The sequence below is a fragment of the Phalacrocorax carbo genome, chromosome 8 (assembly GCF_963921805.1).
Source record: "Phalacrocorax carbo chromosome 8, bPhaCar2.1, whole genome shotgun sequence".
Lineage (NCBI taxonomy): Eukaryota > Metazoa > Chordata > Aves > Suliformes > Phalacrocoracidae > Phalacrocorax > Phalacrocorax carbo.
In genome coordinates, this window is record NC_087520.1 from 21212779 (window position 1) to 21234715 (window position 21937).

The window sequence follows — 21937 nt, forward strand, 5'->3', positions numbered from 1 at the left end:
GTCTATGAGGATCTTACAGGGGACAATGTCAAAGGCCTTACTGAAGTCCAGGTAGAAAACATCCACTGCTTATGGACGTGTCCATATCTAAGGTATCTAATGCAATTGGAAAAAGAGCAGACTTACCTGTTCTTTCACACCTCCTGTGAAAACAGAAACTTATTTTCATCCTGCTTCTCTAGTCCTCTGGAGAGACAGCCTTCAGCCCAACTAGAGGACACCATCTCCTTTTAGAACCTAGAAGGTGGCATTGGCCAACTTACTGGTTTCTTTGGGTACCGCAAAAGGAGGCAATGCTGGTATACTTTATTAGTTTTGTTCCTTGTGGCTGCTGCAATTTCTCAGAGAGAAAAATAAAATAATGTATTATAAAACAAGAGAGCTATGGTTGACAGAAGGACTTAAGGGAACTTTAAAAGAGTAGGAAAAATATAAAATTGTAAGCAGATTTGGAACAAGAAAGAGCATTAACATTTACTCTGTCTACCTTTATGTGTTCTTAAGAATTAAGATTGTGACTGCATGTTTCCTTCTAGATATAATAATTCCAGTAAATAGTGCCTTGCTAATAAAATCATTTAATGAAGATTTCAATTGTCTTATTGTCATCAGGTTTTAGTGCCATCAAGTAGGAGAAATGCTATCAAATTGATGAGGAAATCTTAAAAACTGAATGGCATTAACCATTTTATAACATGAGTATTTTTACTAACAAAATTGCTAACATTGAAAAGGTGGTACGTTAAACTGATCATCATAATTAGTGCTGTTTTCTTTCATTTCTTTTTTTTTGCTTTTGTCTGTTTTTATATATGCTCAGGCTGGTCAATGAACAGACTTGTTTGCCTGAATTTTTGTCTCCTGAAGTTCCATAAAGCTGGAAATTCAGGTCAGCCTTGTTTTCACTAAATGTGGAAAAGAAAATGAGAAAAACTTTTCCGATAAATATTGATTTTTTTATTGTTTTTAAAACCTGTCTCTGCAGCCATAGTTGACCTGACAGTTTTCCATTTTTCCAGCAGAAAATTTTGAGTTCAGAAAGTTTCTGCTGAAGTGGAATACCTACTAGTGCGTTGTCATTTTTGGCATGAACTAGAGGCAGATATTGAGGTCATAGATGCAAAATAAATTGGGTAGGATGATGATGGATAGGAGAAGCTGAGATCCCTGTGTAATAATTCGTGGTTCCTGAGGTTCATTCTAATTGTGGCAATCCATGAGGAAGTTATATGAATAAGTGAGCAAACAGTCAATGAGTTGCTAGTCATTCATGTTTTGAACTTAATATAATTCCCAGCGTGACTGTTTTGAGAGTTGTGTCTGCACATGTGTTCTTCGCTGGAATTGTCCAGCTAAGCTATTTGGGATTACTACATGTAGCAAGCACAGTATAGGCCACAAACGCATGGTTATCTACAGTAGCTGCCTGTGGCGGGACAGTGTTGTGGAAGGGTTTCTAAAGAATGGCAGTTTTAACTTTTCAGCCTCTGATTCCTTTTAAGAGATCTGAGAAGATATCTAAAATAATCACGCTTGTCTTGGGTATGTATCAGTTTGCTAGAGAAAGGGCTGCATCTATACTTTAAACATTTCCCCATATGTGAAACAAAAAAGCATGAAAACACTGAGCCAGAGGAACCAGAGCCTCCTGCAGCAAAGAAAGTGCAGAACCTTGTTCCATCTTGGGATTTCAGTTGAGCTCTGTGCTGCAAAATGAGCAATAGATTTATTTGCAATTATTAGGATGATTTAAGAACCGCTATTCACAGTAGCAAGCAGGAGTTACAATGCAACATATTCAGCTCAGCACAACACAGCCATGAAGGTGGTTGGTTGACTTCTGTTGCATATTTACGGAATTTAGGAAAACTGTGCCAGATTGAAGGGGAGAGGGTAATAGCTGAGATGAACTAGAAAGCAGCTATATTACTTTGGCAGTTCCTTAAAGAAGGCATCCAAAACTGTTGGCTCACAGGAAGGTGTCTTTTAAATTTGGAAGCTCTTGTTAAATAAGGCCCTGAATTAAATCCAAACCAGACTCTGCTAACATGAAATTTCCATTAAAAGTAACACTCCCACAGACCTACATCAGATTAAATTGTAGGCAAGTGACATTGTTAAGTAGTTTGGCTTGCAAATTTAGGTTTGATTAGAAAGAGTGTGGTAGTAAAATTACAGTAACATATCAGGAACAAATGAAGTATGTAAGTATGTATTTATTTATTGTAAAAACTGAAAAAGAAGAGTTTGAGACGGCTTCTCTTTCTGGGTGAAAACCAAAATTACTCCGGAAACAAAAAGCGATACGGCTGTAACTAAGCCATAAGAACAACATAGTCTCTGTTGAAATAACAATCAGTTCCCACACTGAAATGGGAGATCCCAAATCCACTTCCATCTGGAACACCCTTTAATTTCAGTACTCAGCAGTTTCAAAGTTTGGAGATACAGTATAGATTATTCTTGATTTCTAGTAGATCTCGAAAGTAATAAAATTCTGAAATCATCTTCTATTTCAAGATTAATTTCCTTCTATTTTTCTAGTTCTGCAGCTTTTAGAAATGTATCTTTTTTTTCCTAGATGTTAAGTACAAAAGGCATTTACCTTTTGTAATTCTAGGTGTGAATTCAATAAGAGGAAAGAGGAAACTATCAAGTTGATAGTTCCTCCTTGGGGACAAGGGTAAATGGGAATAATCCTCATTAAGTAATTTCTCTTCCAGGAAAAAGATGTGACTCCTGATAACCGGCTGCTGAGGCGAGTGAGAGAAGCTGCCCTCCAGACTGAAACTCTTTCTTCTTTTATACATACAAAGACTTCCACAACCCTTACTGACTTTTTTCTTGCCCTAGCCATCTGTAATACAGTCCTGGTCTCCACAGCTACCGAGCCAAGACAAAGGGTAATCTAACATTAAGTATATGAGGAAAATTTAATAAGTTTCCATTTAACAACATAAAGCATTGTTCAGTGAAACCTGAAATAGTGAACAATAGTTTCCTTAGGAGTTCTTCTCTAATTCTTTTACCTTTTGTGTAATATCTACTGTTTCACTGCCTGTGTATACCCCTCCTAACATGTCTTTTTATGTTTGATAAATAGCTATGGCTGCCACAGCATCTGCACTTATTCTTTTAGATTTTATATTATATATACTGGGTTTTCTCTGATCTCCCAGTCCATTGACAAAACTATGATTCCATCTCTGCTTCAGAGGTGGAGAGACAGATAACCATCAAATTTGGATACCGACCCACCTATGACTCCTCTACTGAATTCCCCCACCACAGTTAAATGGGGAAAAAAAAAAAGTTGCTTTTCTAATTATAATCATTTAGATGCAGAAGAATATACTGAGGTTTTGAACAGTATCTTTAGTTCACGTTTATTTATTTTTAACCATAAGTTTTCTCATGTTTCTAGGTCACAGTCCCACCATCAATAAAACCTTCAGGAATCACCCTGGAGAAGATTCATCAGATGTTTCAACGGCTAAAATTAGCAAGCCTTAGTCAGTCTTTTTCATCATCTCAGTCTAGTTCAGACCTAGGCGCTAGCTTCAGTGCAAAGAACACTGAGGAGCATCTTGCTGCGCTGGATTGCTGTGACAATGATGATGTCTGCTGTGCTAGCAGTAGAGGCGATGAGTTCCAGGGCAAGTGCAGCACAGATATTGGTAGTGCTTCCTTGGATGAGGTTTTTAAATCCGTGACTAGCAGCTCGTTGCCAACAGACTTCTGTTATGAGGCTGAGAGCCCAGATGAGGCAGCACTTGTCTATGCTGCCCAGGCATATAATTTTACTTTAGTGTCCCGAACTCCTGAACAGGTGACTGTAAGGTTGCCACAAGGTACACTCATGACTTTCAATATTCTCTACACTTTGGGATTTGACTCAGTAAGGAAAAGGATGTCTGTAGTGGTGAGACACCCTTTAACCAAGGAGATTGTTGTCTACACAAAAGGAGCTGACTCTGTTATAATGGATTTGCTGGAAGACTCTGCCAAAGGTAATTAGCCAGTGAGCTGTTTCTGTTGTGTCTCCTATAAGGAAGCATAAGAAATTTGCAGTAGTCTTTTCTGCAAGAAATATTATATTTAGGCACTAGAAATATAAAGAAAAAAAAGAATAAGCTTTCTCCACTGTTATCCTTGCAGATCAGAACTAAGGTATATTTAACCTGAGTAGTTCTTAGAATAGGGAATGGTCTAATTAAAATTCACTGGCTCCACTAACCCACATGGATTGTGTACTCTGCAATAATACTGTCATAAGGGCCTGACCATTGTATTTCAGCTTGTCAGCAAGAGTGCTATAACATTAACAAACAAACAGAAAAATACAAGTAATGTTATCTTACAGGAAACAAGGATTTTTTGCAAGCTTTCAGCTTATGCACAGCCAACACTTTTGAGCTTTTAAAGGAATTGCTATTATACTGGAATCCAGTTTTCTCTAATGCCCACTCTTTTTTAATCTTAGGCCATTAGGTCTGAAATGACCTGTGCTTAAAATACAGAATCTTTTCCTTGTATTTCACAGATGACATTAGTGCAGAGAAGAGAATGAAAAGAATAAAAGAAAAAACACAAAAGCATCTGGACTGCTATGCCCGTGATGGCCTACGAACTCTGTGCATAGCTAAGAAGGTAGGAGGACATTAGCCTAATATTTTTTACAGCTTTGCTCTGTACATGTCAATAGATTTTTCTGTGATTACAATTCTTTCTGCTTCAGAGAACAAGCCAGATACAGCCCCTCTTTTTGTCCCTCTATTTGATTGCTCTGCAGTCTTTTTTTCCTTTTTTCCTCAGTGTGAGCAGATGATGGATTTTTGGTCAGCTTCAGAACATCCATTTCTGTTTCTCTTATGGTAACTCTAGCTGACCTTCTATACTCTGATTCCAAGCAAGAAATAAAGAGTCTGCAGGGGAGCCAAACTTTTTCCAGTTTTGCTTGGCATTCAGCTTTCAAAAATCTTGCCCTCAGCCTGGGTTAGTACATTTTAGCTTGATACTTTAATACAGAAGTTGTCTATGTGCAGCAAATAGGTCATATTCAAGCTCTGGAGAAATGCAGAGCAGCCCTCAGCAACTGTTTCTTCCAGTTCAGAGTTCCAGCTAAGGGATGTGTGATCAAGAGTTTCTCTAGGTGGTGTTTTTAAGTCTCAGCTGTGGGCCATTTATACAAACAGGGAGGCAGGTCTATTTTTCTCATTACTACCAGTTCTTGTAGCCTTCTCTTGGAAAAGTTTGTGTTATTTTAAAGGCAACACAGTACTTTACCAGCCTGGATAGGAGTTAAGTCTCTGTGATGCAGAATGTTAGCATTCTCTTATTTAAATTTAAAATGAGCTCTGTTTAAATTGTGTTTTGCAGGTCTTGAATGAAGATGACTTTCAAAAATGGGCCAATTTTCGTCGGGAGGCAGAAGCTGCAATTGACAACAGAGATGAGTTGTTAATGGAGACGGCACAGCATCTGGAGACCAAACTCACCTTGCTGGGTAGCTAAAGATAAGAATCATTGTGTGAAGTATCACTTGCTCTCCTGTGATATTCTTGGCTATCAGACAGACAACAGCTTATACTAATTTATACCAAAAAGTCTTCTTCTGAGATTTGGAAATCTCAGGGCTAAGGGTATACAACCCAATGACGGTGTCTGAATAAGTTTTCATGTATTTTGAGCAGCAGTAACTTTGAAAAAGTGTACTGAAGCTATCCTGTGCCAGGAGCAAAGAACATGTACATCAGCTGTTGCTGTTCCTCAGCTGACACGGTAGATAATGAACTTCCCATAATTCATTCATGTGCCTGTGATAAACATATAAAATACTATAAATTAACTTCAGTTTTGAGGACAAATTCTAAGGTAATTTTGGTAAACTGGTTTTGGTAATTAAACTGATAAAATACGGTAACTTAGACCAATGTCCACACAAGCATTTTCGGTAGTGAATTCCTGCTGGTTTTGCATTGTCATGTTTACTTTCTGCACTTTGCAAAAGGATACTTCTATTTAAAACTTACATTCATTGGCACTTGTGCATTATCCATCGCCATTGTATCTAATAACACTGCTCTGGTAAACTGCAAAGCACTTCAGTGCTTTCTTTTCTGTTTTGTTTCTAAACATTTTGTTCTTTAAGACTTTGATTTTTGGAGTTCTCCAAGTCTCATCTTTTTGTGACTACAATCTGTGCTCATACTTCATTATCCTGAATTTCTGTGATTGCAAGCTATTAGCATTATGGCTTCTCATAATCTCTGCAGTGATTTAAAAAATTAGGGTCATAACAGTAAATGTCATAAGCAGAAGCACTTAAGAGGCAATGTAGATCTTGTCAGAATCTGTTACCTTTGCCAACTCTTAAGGCTTTGTGTGCTTTCATATTTTATTTCACAAGAAGTGTTCTTTTAGCTTAAATTAATATCTGTCTTTAATGTATCACAGTTACAGCATCTTCAAACTGACCTCTAGTGGAAGGGATAAGAAAAGGAGTGTTCTAACATTCAGATGATGATTTACCATCAGGATGAGCGTTGGCATCTGCTTCTAAGTTTTCAAAAAAGAAAACTTACTGTATTGCTGCTTCTCCCTTTGATGGGTGAAGCATCTAACTGGCTGGTAGGGATAGCATTCATTTAAATAGTCAAAGTTCATATTCTCTGGTTGCTTTGATGGGACTTAATGCGATACTTTAAAAATGCATATGGTGTAATTCCTCTGCCAGTACAGTGTCATTTTGGATTATTAAGAAGAAATGAAATGCGTTGTTCTAGCAATGAGTGAAAAGAAGAGCCAGAACTTGATTGCTGACACATTCAGATCTTAATCCAAATGCAGATCCTGTGTCTGTGTGTTAATGTGCTGAACACTACCTTGGCTCAGCTCTTGAGAAATTCAGGATCACGACTGGAAGTCAAAGACCTTTTCTTAAAAAAGAAAATAGCAACATGATTTCGAAAAGAAAGAAAACTAGTTAACTAATTCTTTTCCTGTTTGCCCAGGAGCAACAGGGATTGAAGATCGGCTGCAAGATGGAGTGCCTGATGCTATTGCAGCTCTTCGAGAAGCTGGGATACAAATCTGGGTCTTGACAGGAGACAAACAGGAAACAGCAGTAAACATTGCATATTCCTGTAAACTCCTGAACCAGAGAGACACTCTCTTCACCATTAACACTGCAAATAAAGTAAGTACAGAGAGATGGAGAGACTTTGCTATCTTTCCCTTTCTTTGTGTCTTGCAGCTTGGCACTGTTTTGCTTTAGGCTGTGTTCAACACAAGAAAGCAGCCAACCAAAACCCCGCAGAGCACCAACAGCCAGAAACTCTTTAGACCACATGTAACAGGATTAAATGGAACACAGGACAGTTATGTAGAGTTTTATTCAATTAAAATACAATTAATTTTCCAAATGAAAATATTAATTTTAAAAACTTCCTGAATAGTGAGGTTTAGAATGGTAATATGCAGTTTAAGTGCCTGGTTCCTTAATAATATTGATATCTGGCTTTTCACCTTGCAAAGGAAATGTCAGTTACAATGTTATTTTAACTCCAGGTGACATCTGTAGGAAGATATTTAGAAAGTATTGTATGAATCAGTCTGGATTTAATTAAATTCAGAACTTTCCATTCACATGTTCCCTAACAGGGTTAGGCTTAATCAGAAATTCATTAGTGAACAATGTAATCCAGTATCTTTTTGTGTAAGCAGCCATCTTGCAAACCTAAATATAGTTCTTGTGGGCTGGTTAAACATACAGTCACTTTCTTGACATTCCATGGTGGCGCACGTACTGGTGTGCACAGATAATCCCTGAATTTCCATGGGCAGTAAGAAGGTCAGGCAGTCGGCAAAGCAAAGACACCCCAACATGAGGATAATCACTTCAAGGGTGCATCTGTCAGCTCCTGTGACTCACTAAACTACAGTGAACAGTCTGTGGTGCAATCAATGGCTATTCCTGAAACCATCTGAATGGCAGAGAGAAAATAGAGTCCTAACTTTCAAAGAGGGTAAATGCCATGAAGGATGGTGAAAGTAAAAGGCTTTAGAAAAGCAACCTTGGCTTTTGCAGATTGTGAAGGAAAACCGTGCCTTGCTTTCAGAAAGCAGGATGGCCGCTGCTACACACAGCCTAGCATCTCATCCCTCTGGGCATCCTGGTGGGACAGACAGCTTTGTGAGATGGGTTTAGGGGAGAGTAAGTTCAGGCTTTATGGCTAAACCAGACCCATTTGCTAAGAAGTCAGCCCTGACCATTTCTAAAGCCTAAAAACAGGGTCCAAAATGCCAGCTGTGCTGACGCCTTCTTTATTTTCTTGCTAGTGCCCTGTTACTTCCCATATAGCCCCGAGGTGCCCCAGGCAGCAGCCACTGCCCTTTTCCCAGTGTGCTGCTCTGTCCTTTTTACGCAGCGTACGCTTGTGGCCCACAGTGAGGCGAGCCTTTCCACAGGTAGAGAGGCAGCTGAGGAGGGGAGGCAGGGCTTCTTTCTGTGACTAGGCAAGTCGCTGGTCTCAGTTGCCTCAGTTTTACTCGCCACAGATGGGGGGTTACAAATACAAGCTTGCCTTTCTCTCTAAAGCTTTTGTGAGGATTAATTAAATATAGTTAAAATACTGGTTTTCTTGTGATAGGCAATTGTATAGAGCAGTCAGATGGCCTACTTTCTAACTGCTTTTGTCTGCAGTTAGTAGTTCTCCAAACAAGAATAAAATCCTATGCAAATGTCTCTCTCTCTCTTAATGTCACGGAAATAGGGAAACATGCAAAGATGATATGGAATTTGGCACAGAATACATTCCTTGCTTCAATGTGTAATTTCATTTGATACGCATATCTGCTTTAAAAGAAGGCAGAAGGAATATATTTAGGGTGGAAATTAAAAGACAGTTTCCGTCAGAGAAGTGATGCTGCAGGCAGGACCACCCTGGCTTCAGGAAACACAGGCCTGTGCTGTTACCCACAGCACCCTCTATGGCCCTTGATCCAGACTCAGATGCAAGCTGCGCACACGTGGGTGCTTGTGTGAATACATGTGGTTCAGTGGGCACTGGAGTTGTTCCACCATAACATTTAGCTCCCTCCTTTCAAAATTAAGCTGAGGACACTGCTTCTGAAAGTGTCTCCCAATGGCAGCAGTGGGGGAAAACAAATAATGCATACAAAGCTTTTAACCCATTAATTTTGCTAAAGTTAACCTGTCAACTGGCTTCTGTAGGAAGGGACTTTCATTCCCCCGTGAGCCCAGCAGCTTAATCAAACACTAAAAATTTAATATCTTCCAGGAAATAGCAACACAAGTAGGGAGTTTGGGGGATTGATTTAAAAAGGCAAGCCAAGACAAACCAGGAATTTCCACTACAATTTGTGGTTTGTTCACAGAAAGATGATGCTGCTTTGATATTTTTTAGAGGTTTTCAATATGCAGGCTAGATGCAGCTTTTTATTAGATGTCAGAGGTACATTTGATTCCAAAGCCTCCCACTTAAGTGTAATTTAAATCTTGCAAACATCCTACACATGTACCTTATGCAACATAAAGTGAAAATAACATTTTAGAACTGAATCATCACTCAATAAAGCTGACAGAAAACGTAGAAAGGGGAGTGATTAGCTCCTCAGGTATTCAGTGCCATGCCACTGAACAAGGACTTTTAGTACTAACAGGCAGCAAAATAACTTTTAGATCATTCCGGGTTTTCTGTGATAGTGGTGTGCCAATTTAAGACATCTGTATGGGAAAGGTAATAGTGCTCCCCTTAAATCTGTTTGTATCTGATACTAAGTCAATTCCAGTTGTTTGCATTTGAAGGGGGACTTCGGTCCAAAATGAGGAAAATTTGCTAAGAGGGAAAGACTTACTTTGTGTTTGAGGAAGAGTGCTGAAAAATATGAAGCTTTATTTCTGCCTTTAACTGTGACACACACCTGATTTGTGACCTGGAAAAGGCCAAACTGTCAAAGTTACTGGGTAGTTTTGAAAATCTGAATCTCTTGTTTCTCTACTGCAGTTTATTTCTGAGGAAAGTAAATGCTGCAATACCTCACATCATTCATATCAGAACTAGATTTTTTAAATCTCCTTTAGAAAAAAAAAAGGATCTTTTTTATATTTCTGTACTCTCAGCACTGCAAATACAAATATGTCCTCCTGATGTGAAGATTATTTTCCTTCCTTTTAAAATAATTTCTTACTACAGTTAACTATCTGATAAGATGCACAGAGTTTTCACTGAAGGATTTGATGACATCATTGAAATAATCTCCAATCTTATGAATTAGTGCATTTCTCAGACAGTTTTCCCTAATGTTTATCCGATAGGCTTAAACCCACTGGCATGACTATACAAACACACACTTTGTAAGCTCTGTGCTGTAAAGGGAAATGGAGATAACTATTTCTAGAACTATTTCTGTTTTCTCACAGGAAACATGTGAATCTCTCTTGAATTTAACCTTGGAAGAGGTGAGGAAGAATTATGAAGTTGAAAAACCACAGAGGAAATTTTTTGGCATTATTCCAACATCTTTCTCAGCCTCTGAGGCCCCCAGTCCCGAGTTTGGACTGGTGATTGATGGACAGACGCTGAACGTCATCTTCCAGGGGGGCCTGGAGGAGAAGTTCCTGGCACTGACGAAGCACTGCCGCTCGGTGTTGTGCTGTCGTTCCACCCCTCTTCAGAAGAGCATGGTGGTCAAGCTTGTCCGGAGGCAGCTTAAAGTGATGACCCTGTCAATAGGTATCTCCATTCTGAATCTCAGAGGAGAAAGGGGGAAGTGGGTTCTTTCTTTGTGAGTTATGGAAATATATGGAATATATCGTATGAGCTATTTCTTGTGCCTCAGATAGATACAGTGGGGAAAATAGCATTGAATACTCTTTCCTGATCAAAAACCATATCAAAGTCTTTCTTCATCTTTCACTGAGCAAATCTGGCCCCTGTTTGAACAAGATGAAGGCACTTCAAATTCAGAATCTCCCAGCAGTCCCTTTCATGCACACCAGTACAGACATATGTGTGCATTCCCTCCAGCATGCCCTCACTTTGGGCATGGAAAGCAGTCAATAGTAGTCACTTTTGTCTTTCCATAAAGCCCTTTTCCTGTCAGATTTTCCCAACTGGTGAAAACAGAATTATCCCCAGAGTGGTATTAAGCACTGACTCATTTGCTTTTTACCTCTGAATAATGTGAAATGCTTTGAGTTTCCTGCTCCACTTTTGGTAAGTGATCCCACTAAAATCCTTGCAGAATTGTTTTTTATGACTTGAAACTAAAAAATATGCCCCTGTGGACTGAACGGAAAGGGAAGAGTCTGATGTGTTTTAAAATTTCTTGCTTTGCCGAGTTCAAAATATAAGCTTTCAGCCTTCTGCTTCATTTATTTTGCATTACCAGCTAACCTAATTCCCAATCTCCACATTGAAGGCAACAACCATGGCTGTTCTTTCCATGGAAATTTGGTAATGTATTTAACATATTGCTGCAAGTTGAAATGAGCAGAATAACTTCTGAAATTGGCTTGCTACTTTGTCAACTGCAATCCAATTTGTCAGATAATTTGGAGAATTCAGTGAAGTAAGGTGCTGCAAAGCATGTTGCTGAGCATACGAGTTCGCCAAGAAGAAGTATCCAAAACAATGCAGATGTAGATGGTGTTGGGCTGTCCACGCCACCACCCAATATCAGGCTTAGTCCTGGTGGATCCAGGTCTCACGGGAAGGAGGATGTTCCAACCAAGATCAGAGCCTAGAGGTCGTGATTGCTTGATGCTGAGTATCATTTACCCTAATAAAGATGCATGGCAGTACAGAATAGCCTTTGTTTATCAGCATAGCTGGTTTTTTTTTTTTTCTTGTTCTAATATAAGCATTTTGTATTAAGCACCTTTTCTTGCACCTTTATTGTTCCCTCCTGTTTTCCCATTCTAGGTGATGGTGCAAACGATGTAAGTATGATTCAAGCAGCTGATGTTGGAATTGGAATATCTGGCCAAGAAGGCATGCAGGTATTCCTTCAGTTTATTTCCTTTCCTCTTCTGCCACGTGGTCTCTTGCTGCTTAATAAGTTTCATCTTGAGTGTCATCTTAAAAATGCAAGTTGACATCATAACCATTGTTAATATGCAGTTTGTAATTATGGGTCCAGACAAAAAAAGAGTGTTTTGAGCCAACAATTAGCATGCATGGACAATCATGTGTTTGCTCATAAGCCTGGAAAATTAGCAGATGCCTGTCCAGTGTTAGGTTAGCATCTGGTTTCTGAATCATCTCTGCTATAGCATTTCCAGGTTTTGTTGATTCCCTTGCGGTGTTTTCTGCCCCAAATTCTTTCCCACACATCCCCCTTCCTCATTCTCATAAGATGGAGAGTTCTGCAGAGGTAGAAACTTCCAACTCTTTTCTCAAGGTGATTTTTTTTTTTCTACAATATTCAATAGTAGGAAATCATTTCAATGTCCATGTTCAAATTTTGTCATATTGGGTAGGAAAAAGATATATTGTAAATTAACTTCTATTCTTTTTACCAAAGGCTGTGATGGCTAGTGACTTTGCAATATCCCGATTTAAGCATCTTAAAAAACTGCTTCTTGTCCATGGACATTGGTGTTATGCTCGCCTGGCAAAGATGGTGATTTACTTTTTCTACAAAAATGTGGTAAGATTATTAAAATTCCTGAAGTTTCCATCCTAGCAAGGGTTAAGTCCAGGGCTGGGGTTTTGGTTTGGTTTGGTTTTTTACAGGTTATACTGTCTTACTTTTTATAAAGCTACTGTTCCTGTTTCTTCACTTTGCAAGTTTATAGTATGCTACCCCCTTCTTAGTAATGTGCTGCATGAAGCATTGAGGAAAATATAGGTTCTAAATATATTTTGAAATAGCATTATTGCAGAGGGAAAAAGGACTCAAGGCTTAGTGACTTTTATACAGTAGTTCAAGAAATTCTATTAATAATACCCATGAGCCTCAAAATAAAATTTGCATAAGGAAGAGCAGATTATTAGTGTTAGAATATAGAAGATAACTCTGCACTAAGAACTGGTTGCCAGTGAAACCTCTGAATTTTTGCATTTAATTTGATAGGAACCACTTGTAAGTAATGATGAAGTCATATCTGGCATTTTTATTAAAAATTTAATGTATATGCAAATGAGCTGTGCATTGAAGAATAATGTAAAGTGGAAAAACCTGATAGCAATACAGTTTCTACAAGACTGTGCAAACAAGTCCATTTGACATGAAATACACTCTGAGCATGAAAGATTATTTACTTTGAATTCTAAGTATCTGTATTTATTTTTTTATTAATTTTGAATAAGTATTACTTCTTATCAGTGTTAAAATTTGCAGTGGAAATTAAACCTTTTTATTTTTCTTGATTGGGCATCCTTTTAGAGTTCAAAGCGTATTTATTTGCAATGAGAAACAGCTCTCCAGACCAGGATGCTGCTGTTGTATTATCTCCCCAGTGCCATTAGGGAGCAGGAGGCCTTTGATTCTGCAGGGACAAGCAGTTTGGAAAAGGATTTTAAAATCTGGTGCTCAGGGCTGTGAACAGTTTACTTAATTATTCTCTGATATTTTCTTAAAGAAACCTAATGGCTTTTAAAAAGCTATGTCACAGTGGATTGGTGTGAAGTAGACCCTTAAGATATACTGCTTTATGGAATAAAGTGCAGAGCTCTCTACTGATGGTACCTTTAACCAAATTAATGTATTCTTGAGACACTCTGTTAATAACCAATGTACCACATAAACCTTGTAGGTGGAACTATGAGAAACATAGTCCATCTATGCATCACAAGCCAAAGGGTCCAGATCAGCTGTAATAGTACAGAGGAGCGTGGGTAAAGGAAGAGGACATAAAGGCGCGGCCACAAGAAAGGTGCAGCTTCATGACTCCCACAACCTAAAGAGAAATGGAATCGCATCAGCACGAAGGATATGCTTCTGTGCGTGTGGGGAGCCACAGTTCAGCTTGTAACAGGATGCTGTGCTTGTATTTGCTTCTCCACAGAGCTACGTCAACCTGCTCTTCTGGTACCAGTTTTTCTGTGGGTTCTCAGGCAGCACAATGATAGATTACTGGCAGATGATTTTTTTCAACCTCTTGTTCACCTCAACACCCCCTCTTCTCTTTGGAGTCCTGGATAGAGATGTTTCTGCAGACACACTTCTAGCTTTGCCCGAGTTGTACAAGAATGGACAAAATTCAGAGGTATGTCTTGATTGCTGAAATAACTGCTCGATAAGCCAACGGACCACAGGGTTTTTGGTTTTGTGAGGAGCGAAGGAAGAGTTTAGACTGACTTGGAACTAAACGATGCATTTATGGTTTCTAGTTTACTGATGTCCACTAAAAGAACACATAATCATAGCTGTCAGAAGAACTCGTGAAGAACATATGACTGAAGTTGCTTCATGGAAGTGAGGCTGGGTGTTTGGTCATAGTTGGGAGATGTAAATGGGAAGGTTTATTCTGCCATTAAATATATGGAACAATCCAGTTTGGTACCAGCATGCTGTATTGTAATAAGTAAAGCGATGTGCTGGTGAACCAGCCCTGTGTTTGGTGTTTCTGATCAGAAGAAAAGATGATGGAGTAAATATGTGTGTGTGTATGCATATATGTAGACACCGTGTATAGAGAAAATTTCTCAGTGACAGCATAGGGAGAAATAAATAAAACAGGATGAGAAATGTAATGAATGAGGGTAAAATAGATTAGCTGGTCCCTGATTAAACTCTACTCAGATTTGGTGCTTTGAACAGTCTCAACCTACTGAAGAAGAAGAGCTTCTTAAAAAGATTACAGCAAAAAGTGACAAGAAAATGCAAACCCTTAAATCAATAAACAATCTGACATTTCTTTTCTACTCTGAGGTTCGGAAATATACCTGTTAATACATAAAGGATTTTGTCACAGTTCATTGTCTAGGCTGTTCCCGGCATAAACTGTTTCATTTATTTACTTCTTTTATTTCAAATAGTCAGTATTGGTAACCCTCAGAAAATATGCATGAAATATGTTTTTACCTCAAATTGCCTGTCAGGTTTAGAGAACCCATCTGACCTCTGTATGTTTGTGAGGAGCACACATATACAGACATACATACCTGGTTTTGCACATACATACAGTACAGTAGCACTTATTCCCAAATTGTCTTAACATTTTTAATAGCAAATTATGAAAATGTTAATGAGCAACATTTAAAGTGGCCTTAGTTTTAAATCACAAAATTGCAGGGTACTTAGGAATTCTTCTCTCTCCTCCTTTTTCTCCTACTTTCATTATCCTGGACTGTGATTTTTAGCACTGATGAACACTGGTGGTTCACACCGTGTTTAACAATGTTTTGGAAAACCTAGGCAAGGGAGTGCAGGATTTGAGGATTCTCTGTAGGACTTTCCATCCCTTTACTTAGGAGCTCTTGGACCTCACATAAATGTGAACTATATGTTCTTTACCATTTTGAAGAGGTCATTGTTGCTTTGGCATTTTGTTTGCATTGAAACAACAGGAGCCCAGCCTTCTGCAACTCCAATATTGTGCTCCACTCCACAGGAGCTGTGGTCCCACAGGTCACTAGATAAATTTAAATATAACAAGTAACTAAATTAAAATGGCCCCATAGAGATGTTTTGAAGGAAGGAACCTTAACAGAAAGGATTTTTCACAATTCTATAGCTCTAGGAAGATCTTCATTTGAAAAAGAATTTGAGGAATGGGGTCTTTTGGAGGGGGATGGGGCATTCATGACACTGAGATTTTAAGACCCTTAATTAACTGGCTAATCTTCGTAAGGTCTGTCTTTAGTTAACACAGAGAAAACGCCTGTTCAGAGATAAGCCTTTGGTCCAAATCAGCTGTTCAGGAGGCATTTACTCACGAAGGGAGACCAGTTAGCTATAATCAGTAGTCTAAATGGAAGAAAAACAGCAATTAAGTCTGCAGAACAGACTAGAGATGTGTGTCCCATCATAATGACCGTTATCTGTAAATTCCTGCAGATATACAAGCCGTCAACTTTTATTATTACAATGTTGGATGCCTTCTATCAGAGCCTCATTTGCTTCTTTGTACCCTATTTGGTAAGTACTGGGGTCATTAATGTTCTCATTATCCTATCCTTGTTAAAAAAAATAGAAAAATTCACTTCTGAATAGTCAGGGCTCACCACAGTCTTCCTGCCTGTTTTCCAGACGTACAAGGACTCTGACATAGATGTGTTTTCCTTTGGAAACCCCATCAATACCATCTCCCTCCTGACCATTCTCTTGCACCAGGCTCTAGAAATGAAAACGTGGGTATGTGTTTGACCTATCCTGTTCACGTGACTATTTTTCTTTTCTGAACATAGCAAACAGTGTAGACATGGCATTGTCTTTCAGAGTAATTTTCCTGAATTCTGGGTCACAAGTAACAGATGCACTGAGATTTCACAATGTGCCAGAATTCATTATTAGCCTCAGGATAATACCTTTACGTGCACAGCGACCTAATGTGCTTCTACTGTGCCTTTGGACAGGACAGTACAAAACTTTTACATACTTCAATATAAGTGGATATGTTTCTTAAAGGACACTAGTCACTGTCACTGTTGTTTATTTCCAGGTATTTCTCCTACTGCACTTTTCAGCAACGTGGACTATTGGATGCATTCTTTCCATCTGCCTTGTCTTACACCCCTGTCTTACACCCTCCTGTCAGGGTCTCACAAGCATCACCATCATTTCCTGTAATTCTGATTACAGACCCTGTTCCAGTTGGTAACGATGATTGGCAGTGTGGTGTTTTACCTCGTCTTCTCTCTGATCTACAATGCTGCCTGCGTGGTCTGCAACCCTCCCACCAACCCCTATTGGATTATGGAGAAACAGCTTTCAGATCCCACCTTCTATTTGCTGTGTCTAATTACCCCAGTCATTGCACTCTTGCCAAGGTTTGAATGATGCACTCTTCCTCACAGTTTTTATTTTGTGGATTTGTAGGCATTTGAGTGAAATAACACTAACAATGTGTATAGATATGTATGTTGGGCACATGTGTTGCACAGGGATAAGTGGTCAGTGTGGAAGTCAGATGCCTGGGTTCAACTTTCCAGTTCACAAAACATTAATTTATTCAGCTATATAACCCTAGGTAAGTCACTATATACCTACTGCTTTTGTTTTCCCATCAGGAAAATCTTTCTTGAGTGCTTCAAACTCTACCAGTACAAATCTGCTATACAGTTGTTCAATATTATAAACACAATGTTGTTGAGCTGATCAAGACTAGAAAGCAAGTCTTTGAAATATTCCTATAAGCTTTGAGAGTTACAAAAAGTATTCTGTTTCTTAAATACTCTTCAGTGGGTAAAAAGCTGGCTGGATGGCCGAGCACAGAGAGTTGTGGTGAATGGAGCTAAATCCAGTTGGCGGCCAGTCACAAGTGGCATTCCCCAGGGCTCAGGTTTGGGGCCAGTCTTGTTTAATGTCTTTATCAATGATCTGGATGAGGGGAGCAAGTGCACCCTCAGTAAGTTTCCACACGAAACCAAGTTGGGCAGGAGTGTTGATCTGCTTGAGGGTAGGAAGGCTCTGCAGAGGGACCTGGACAGGCTGGATCAATGGGCCGATGCCAGTTGTATGAGATTTAACAAAACCAAGTGCTGGGTCCTGCACTTGAGTCACAACAACCCCATGCAACGCTACAGGCTTGGAGAAGAGTGGCTGGAGAGCTGCCCGGTAGAGAAGGACCTGGGGATGTTGGCTGACAGCCAGATGAACATGAGCCAGCAGTGTGCTCAGGTGGCCAAGGCAGCCAACAGCATCCTGGCTTGTATCAGGAACAGTGTGGCCAGCAGGAGCAGGGCAGTGATCGTGCCCCTGTACTGGGCACTGGTGAGGGCGCACCTTGAATATTGTGCTCTGTTTTGGGCCCCTCACTACAAGAAGGACACTGAGTTGCTGGAGCGTGTCCAGAGAAGGGTGATGAGGCTGGTGAAGGGTCTGGAGAGCAAGTCTTAGGAGGAGCAGCTGAGGGAGCTGGGGTTGTTTAGCCTGGAGAAGAGGAGGCTGAGGGGAGACCTTATCACTGTCTACAACTACCTGAAAGGAGGTTGTAGTGAGGTGGGTGTTGGTCTCTTCTGCCAGGTCACTAGCTATAAAGCGAGAGGAAACAGCTTCAAGCTGCATCAGGTGAGGTTTGGATTGGATATTAGGAAAAATTTCTTTACTGAAAGAGTGTTCAGGCATTGGAACTGGCTGCCCAGAGAGGTGGTGGAGCCACCACCCCCAGAGGTATTTAAAAGATGTGTAGACATGGCACTTCAGGGCATGGTTTAGAAGGCATGGTGGTGTTGGGTTGATGGTTGGACTTGATGATCCTAGAGGTCTTTTCCAACCTTAATGATTCTATGATTCTACATTACAGTGCATTACTAAGCCAAATTTTAAGAACATGTTTCTATATGAAATAATTTTCTGCATCCAGAATTTTAGTTTTACTCTGTGTGACAAATCAGGTATGTTAAAGATAGCTTCAACTGAGGCTGAATAATATTTGCAGAGGGATAATTATTTTGGTAGCTTGCTGAAAAAAATTGTTTGATAAACTTAATGATTCTGTTCCTATATATGTATATGGTAACCTCACTACTTTTGGTGCTTAATAGCTTAATCTGTAAGTAGACATGCTTTGTCTGAGTTGCACCACTTATTTAAAATCTTTATTTGTGCCTGGACAATGAAAGAAACGGGTTTGTCTGACTGCCTTGTCAGACTCCTTCTCATCTTAATTGTCCTGAAGTAGTGCAGAATAGTGGTATTGCAAGAATCAGGAAAATATTTTCAGTATCTGATTTTGTAAGTGCTTTAAGACATTAGAATCTGAGCCTTAGATTTGTCTAAAAAGGAACCTGTCAAGACTAGATAATATTTTTCTTCACATTGGTATTATTTCCCCATTTGAGTTGAGATGCTCTTACGATTTCATGTTACATTATATAACTTCAGGTCAGGACAAACAACATATAGTTCAGTAAGGTCTCATGTCTTCTAGGCAGGGCATCCTTTTCCAGTCTGTTTTGCTCCTGTTGTGATTTTTGTTTTCCTATCAGCCCTCATTGACAGTGTCATTTTTGACCCTGAGCTTTCTACTGAGAGCTACATCAAACACATGGTTACAGAATCCGTATCCCTGTCTTGGGAATTCAGCAAGGTTAAGAGCATTGCTGCCTCAGCAGGATACTGAACTTACAGATTTGTATCTTGATGTCTTCAAAGTTGGAGACATGCAGTTCCTTCACGTAGGTACCCCGGATTATTTTCTGCAGAGTTTTCAGTTCACAAAATATCCAGCCCCCAGTTTCTGCTACAACTTAAGCTGTGCCAGCATATTACAGCAGTGGTGAAACCACCCTTTGTTAAAACGCACCTAATTTTAAGTTTCATTTGGTTTATCTCACCATGCTGCCTGCTCCCTATCTCCTCCAGAAACCAGTTGGAACCTTGAGATTCTGGTTTCTTCCTAAGAGGTTTTGTTCTAATCCTTGCTCTCCTTGGTTCTTCTTTTTGCTACTGCCTTCTGTGCTAGCTGACATTTCTGAAACACTGCAGGCACTTTGCGGGGCGGGGGGCTGTCTGTGCCCTGCCTGTGTGCAGGCTTTTCCTAGACTACTGACTGGCCATACTTTGCAGTGCATCCTCTATGCATCTGCAGCTCAAAACTGCCTCTGTTTTGGGACATGAATGGCACAGTGTCAGGTACTAAACCCCTTGAGGCTGAGAAGAGGAAAGGGGTCTGAATTCCATGTATGTTCATTGGCAAGGGAAGGCACTGTGTCTCTTGGAGGATTTCAACATATGAACGGGATATATTTCTGCAACTGTGGAGGGCAGACTGCAGTTTGCCAGGAAGTCCTGCAAAGGCCCAACAGGTGATTGGGTCTTGCACCCTGCACGGCTTTGGGAAGGGCAGGAGCAAGTGAAAGCAGTTCATGGGATGGAAGACATAGTTCTCTTCCTCTTCTCTGTCCTCCTGTCTCATCCACCTGCAACTTGCACAGAACATGCAGAGAGTGACTTGAGGGGAAAGTCAAAGGACAATATGACCCACAGCAGATCTACAGAGATGGACATGGGTTCTCTGTAGTTGTGCTCTTACCTGCCCAACCATAACTAGCAACTGCATGGTTCCCAGACCTGAGATGCTATGAGATTGACAGCCTGAGCACCTGCACAGTAAATATGTGTTTATCCACTCCTACTTGTGCAGATAGGCCTGAGAAATCCATTGCCTTAAAAACCCTCTCTGTACTTAGTCTAGCTTGTTAGGCTTTTTAATCTTGTAATACTTATTTATGCATACATTTAGCAGCAGGATGTGAAGAGAGCAGCTTTCTTAATGCAATTTCAAAGAGTCCCCATGTTTGTTTTCAAATGCATTTTGAGGCCATCTATGTAAAAGTCAAATCCTATTAGAAAGATGCTTTGAAAGAGACTTTGGTTTTCAGACAAAACTGACATGACTTGAAGAGAGGACGTGTGCTCTCTCACTGCACACAATATATAGTTATACAAGTTCTCCATCCTGCAAAGAGCAGGGTAGGACACATGGTTTTTACTGCTTCCTGAGCAAACCCACATGCTGAGGTTTTTAAATTTCTGGTTTTATGTTATCTATTAAATTAAGATCCCTTCTTTAGCCTGTTTTAGCAGTATAAATAGAATCTCAATCTCCTCAAATACTACATCTCTTGTTGAGATTCTGTTTATGTTTCTTGCACTGTTCAGCAATCGAGTGGTTCCGTTATAATTTATTTAGTATTTATATACATGTAGTTGACCCTATACAGGTCACGATAAGTGTATAGTTACATGTCACATTAAGATTCAGGAGTCAACTTTCATCTACTAGGAATAAGGTGTCTACCAGATGCCTGTAGAGCAATGGAAAATTAGCAACTGGATTTGTGTTATGTGATGCAGATTGTGGAAGGAACCCTCTGGTAAGACAATCCATTCTCTTCCTCTTTCATCAGGTTCTTTATTTTTGCTCTACGAGGAACCTTTGGAGCATCTCTGATTCTGAAAGCACAGCAACTAGATAAACTTCCTAAAGAGCAAAAGGATCTTGAAATCCAGAAATTGAGATTAAGAAAACAAACTACTTCTGGTGCACCTGTAGCATCATCTGCATCTAACGATGACCTTGACCAAAACGCCAGCCACTTATGTGCGTCACCATTTTTACATCCAGCAGCAGCAGCTGGGTCTCATGGGGACACAGAAAGTCAGGGACTTTCTGCCTCTGAAGTGAATCCTCCCAGGAAACGGACACCTGAAGAAGGCTACTATTTCTTTAATAGGTGGGCAGAGGAAGAATATACTGCTACAGACTCTTCAACAAGACCTTGCTCTGGCCATTACCCCCTGGTACCCAGCAGGGTAACGACTCCTGGACAGGACGGTGGCAAACTGACTAAAGATAATGCTAAAAATTTTAACCACGGAAGCCATCAGCGATCTGCAAGTGCAGTAACGCTCTGAAGAAACCTTCAGAAATGGGATCCATGGCCCATGTAGAGAAGGATACCATAGGGAAAATAAAAAGTCTATTTATACTTAACCATGATGCTCACTACAAAAGGAGAGAGAGGCATGTGGAGTAGTGCAATAACATCTCTAATATGCAGCTTTTCCTGAGTGCATATATAGTTGGGTTTGTCATTACATGACTTCTTGATCTTCCTCTCACTAGAGGTGATGCTTACTTGAGCATCACACAGTTGCTGAGAAATATACAATTTCTTTCATCAGGGAATATTTTTTTCTTTCACAGTAATGGGGAATAATTGCACTAGTGATGTTTCAATGTTATTATGCAATTGAGGTAGTAGAAAGGGAATCCATTCTGTATTAAGCCAAGTACTCT

The 21937-nt window shown here is 39.8% G+C and overlaps 1 protein-coding gene across 1 annotated transcript in view; it reads left to right on the forward strand.

Annotated features, from left to right (window-relative positions):
- ATP10B (ATPase phospholipid transporting 10B (putative)) overlaps positions 1-21552 on the forward strand; it is a 56409-nt gene extending 34857 nt beyond the window's left edge. Inside the window, exons 10-22 of the mRNA XM_064458167.1 lie at positions 2724-2903; positions 3425-4010; positions 4544-4650; positions 5380-5506; positions 7014-7198; positions 10445-10757; positions 11949-12025; positions 12550-12675; positions 14036-14236; positions 16030-16110; positions 16222-16326; positions 16774-16961; positions 21045-21552. Of these exons, the coding sequence (XP_064314237.1) occupies positions 2724-2903; positions 3425-4010; positions 4544-4650; positions 5380-5506; positions 7014-7198; positions 10445-10757; positions 11949-12025; positions 12550-12675; positions 14036-14236; positions 16030-16110; positions 16222-16326; positions 16774-16961; positions 21045-21552 (2784 nt within the window). The remainder of the gene's footprint in view (positions 1-2723; positions 2904-3424; positions 4011-4543; positions 4651-5379; positions 5507-7013; positions 7199-10444; positions 10758-11948; positions 12026-12549; positions 12676-14035; positions 14237-16029; positions 16111-16221; positions 16327-16773; positions 16962-21044) is intronic.
- The last annotated feature ends 385 nt before the right edge of the window (positions 21553-21937 follow it).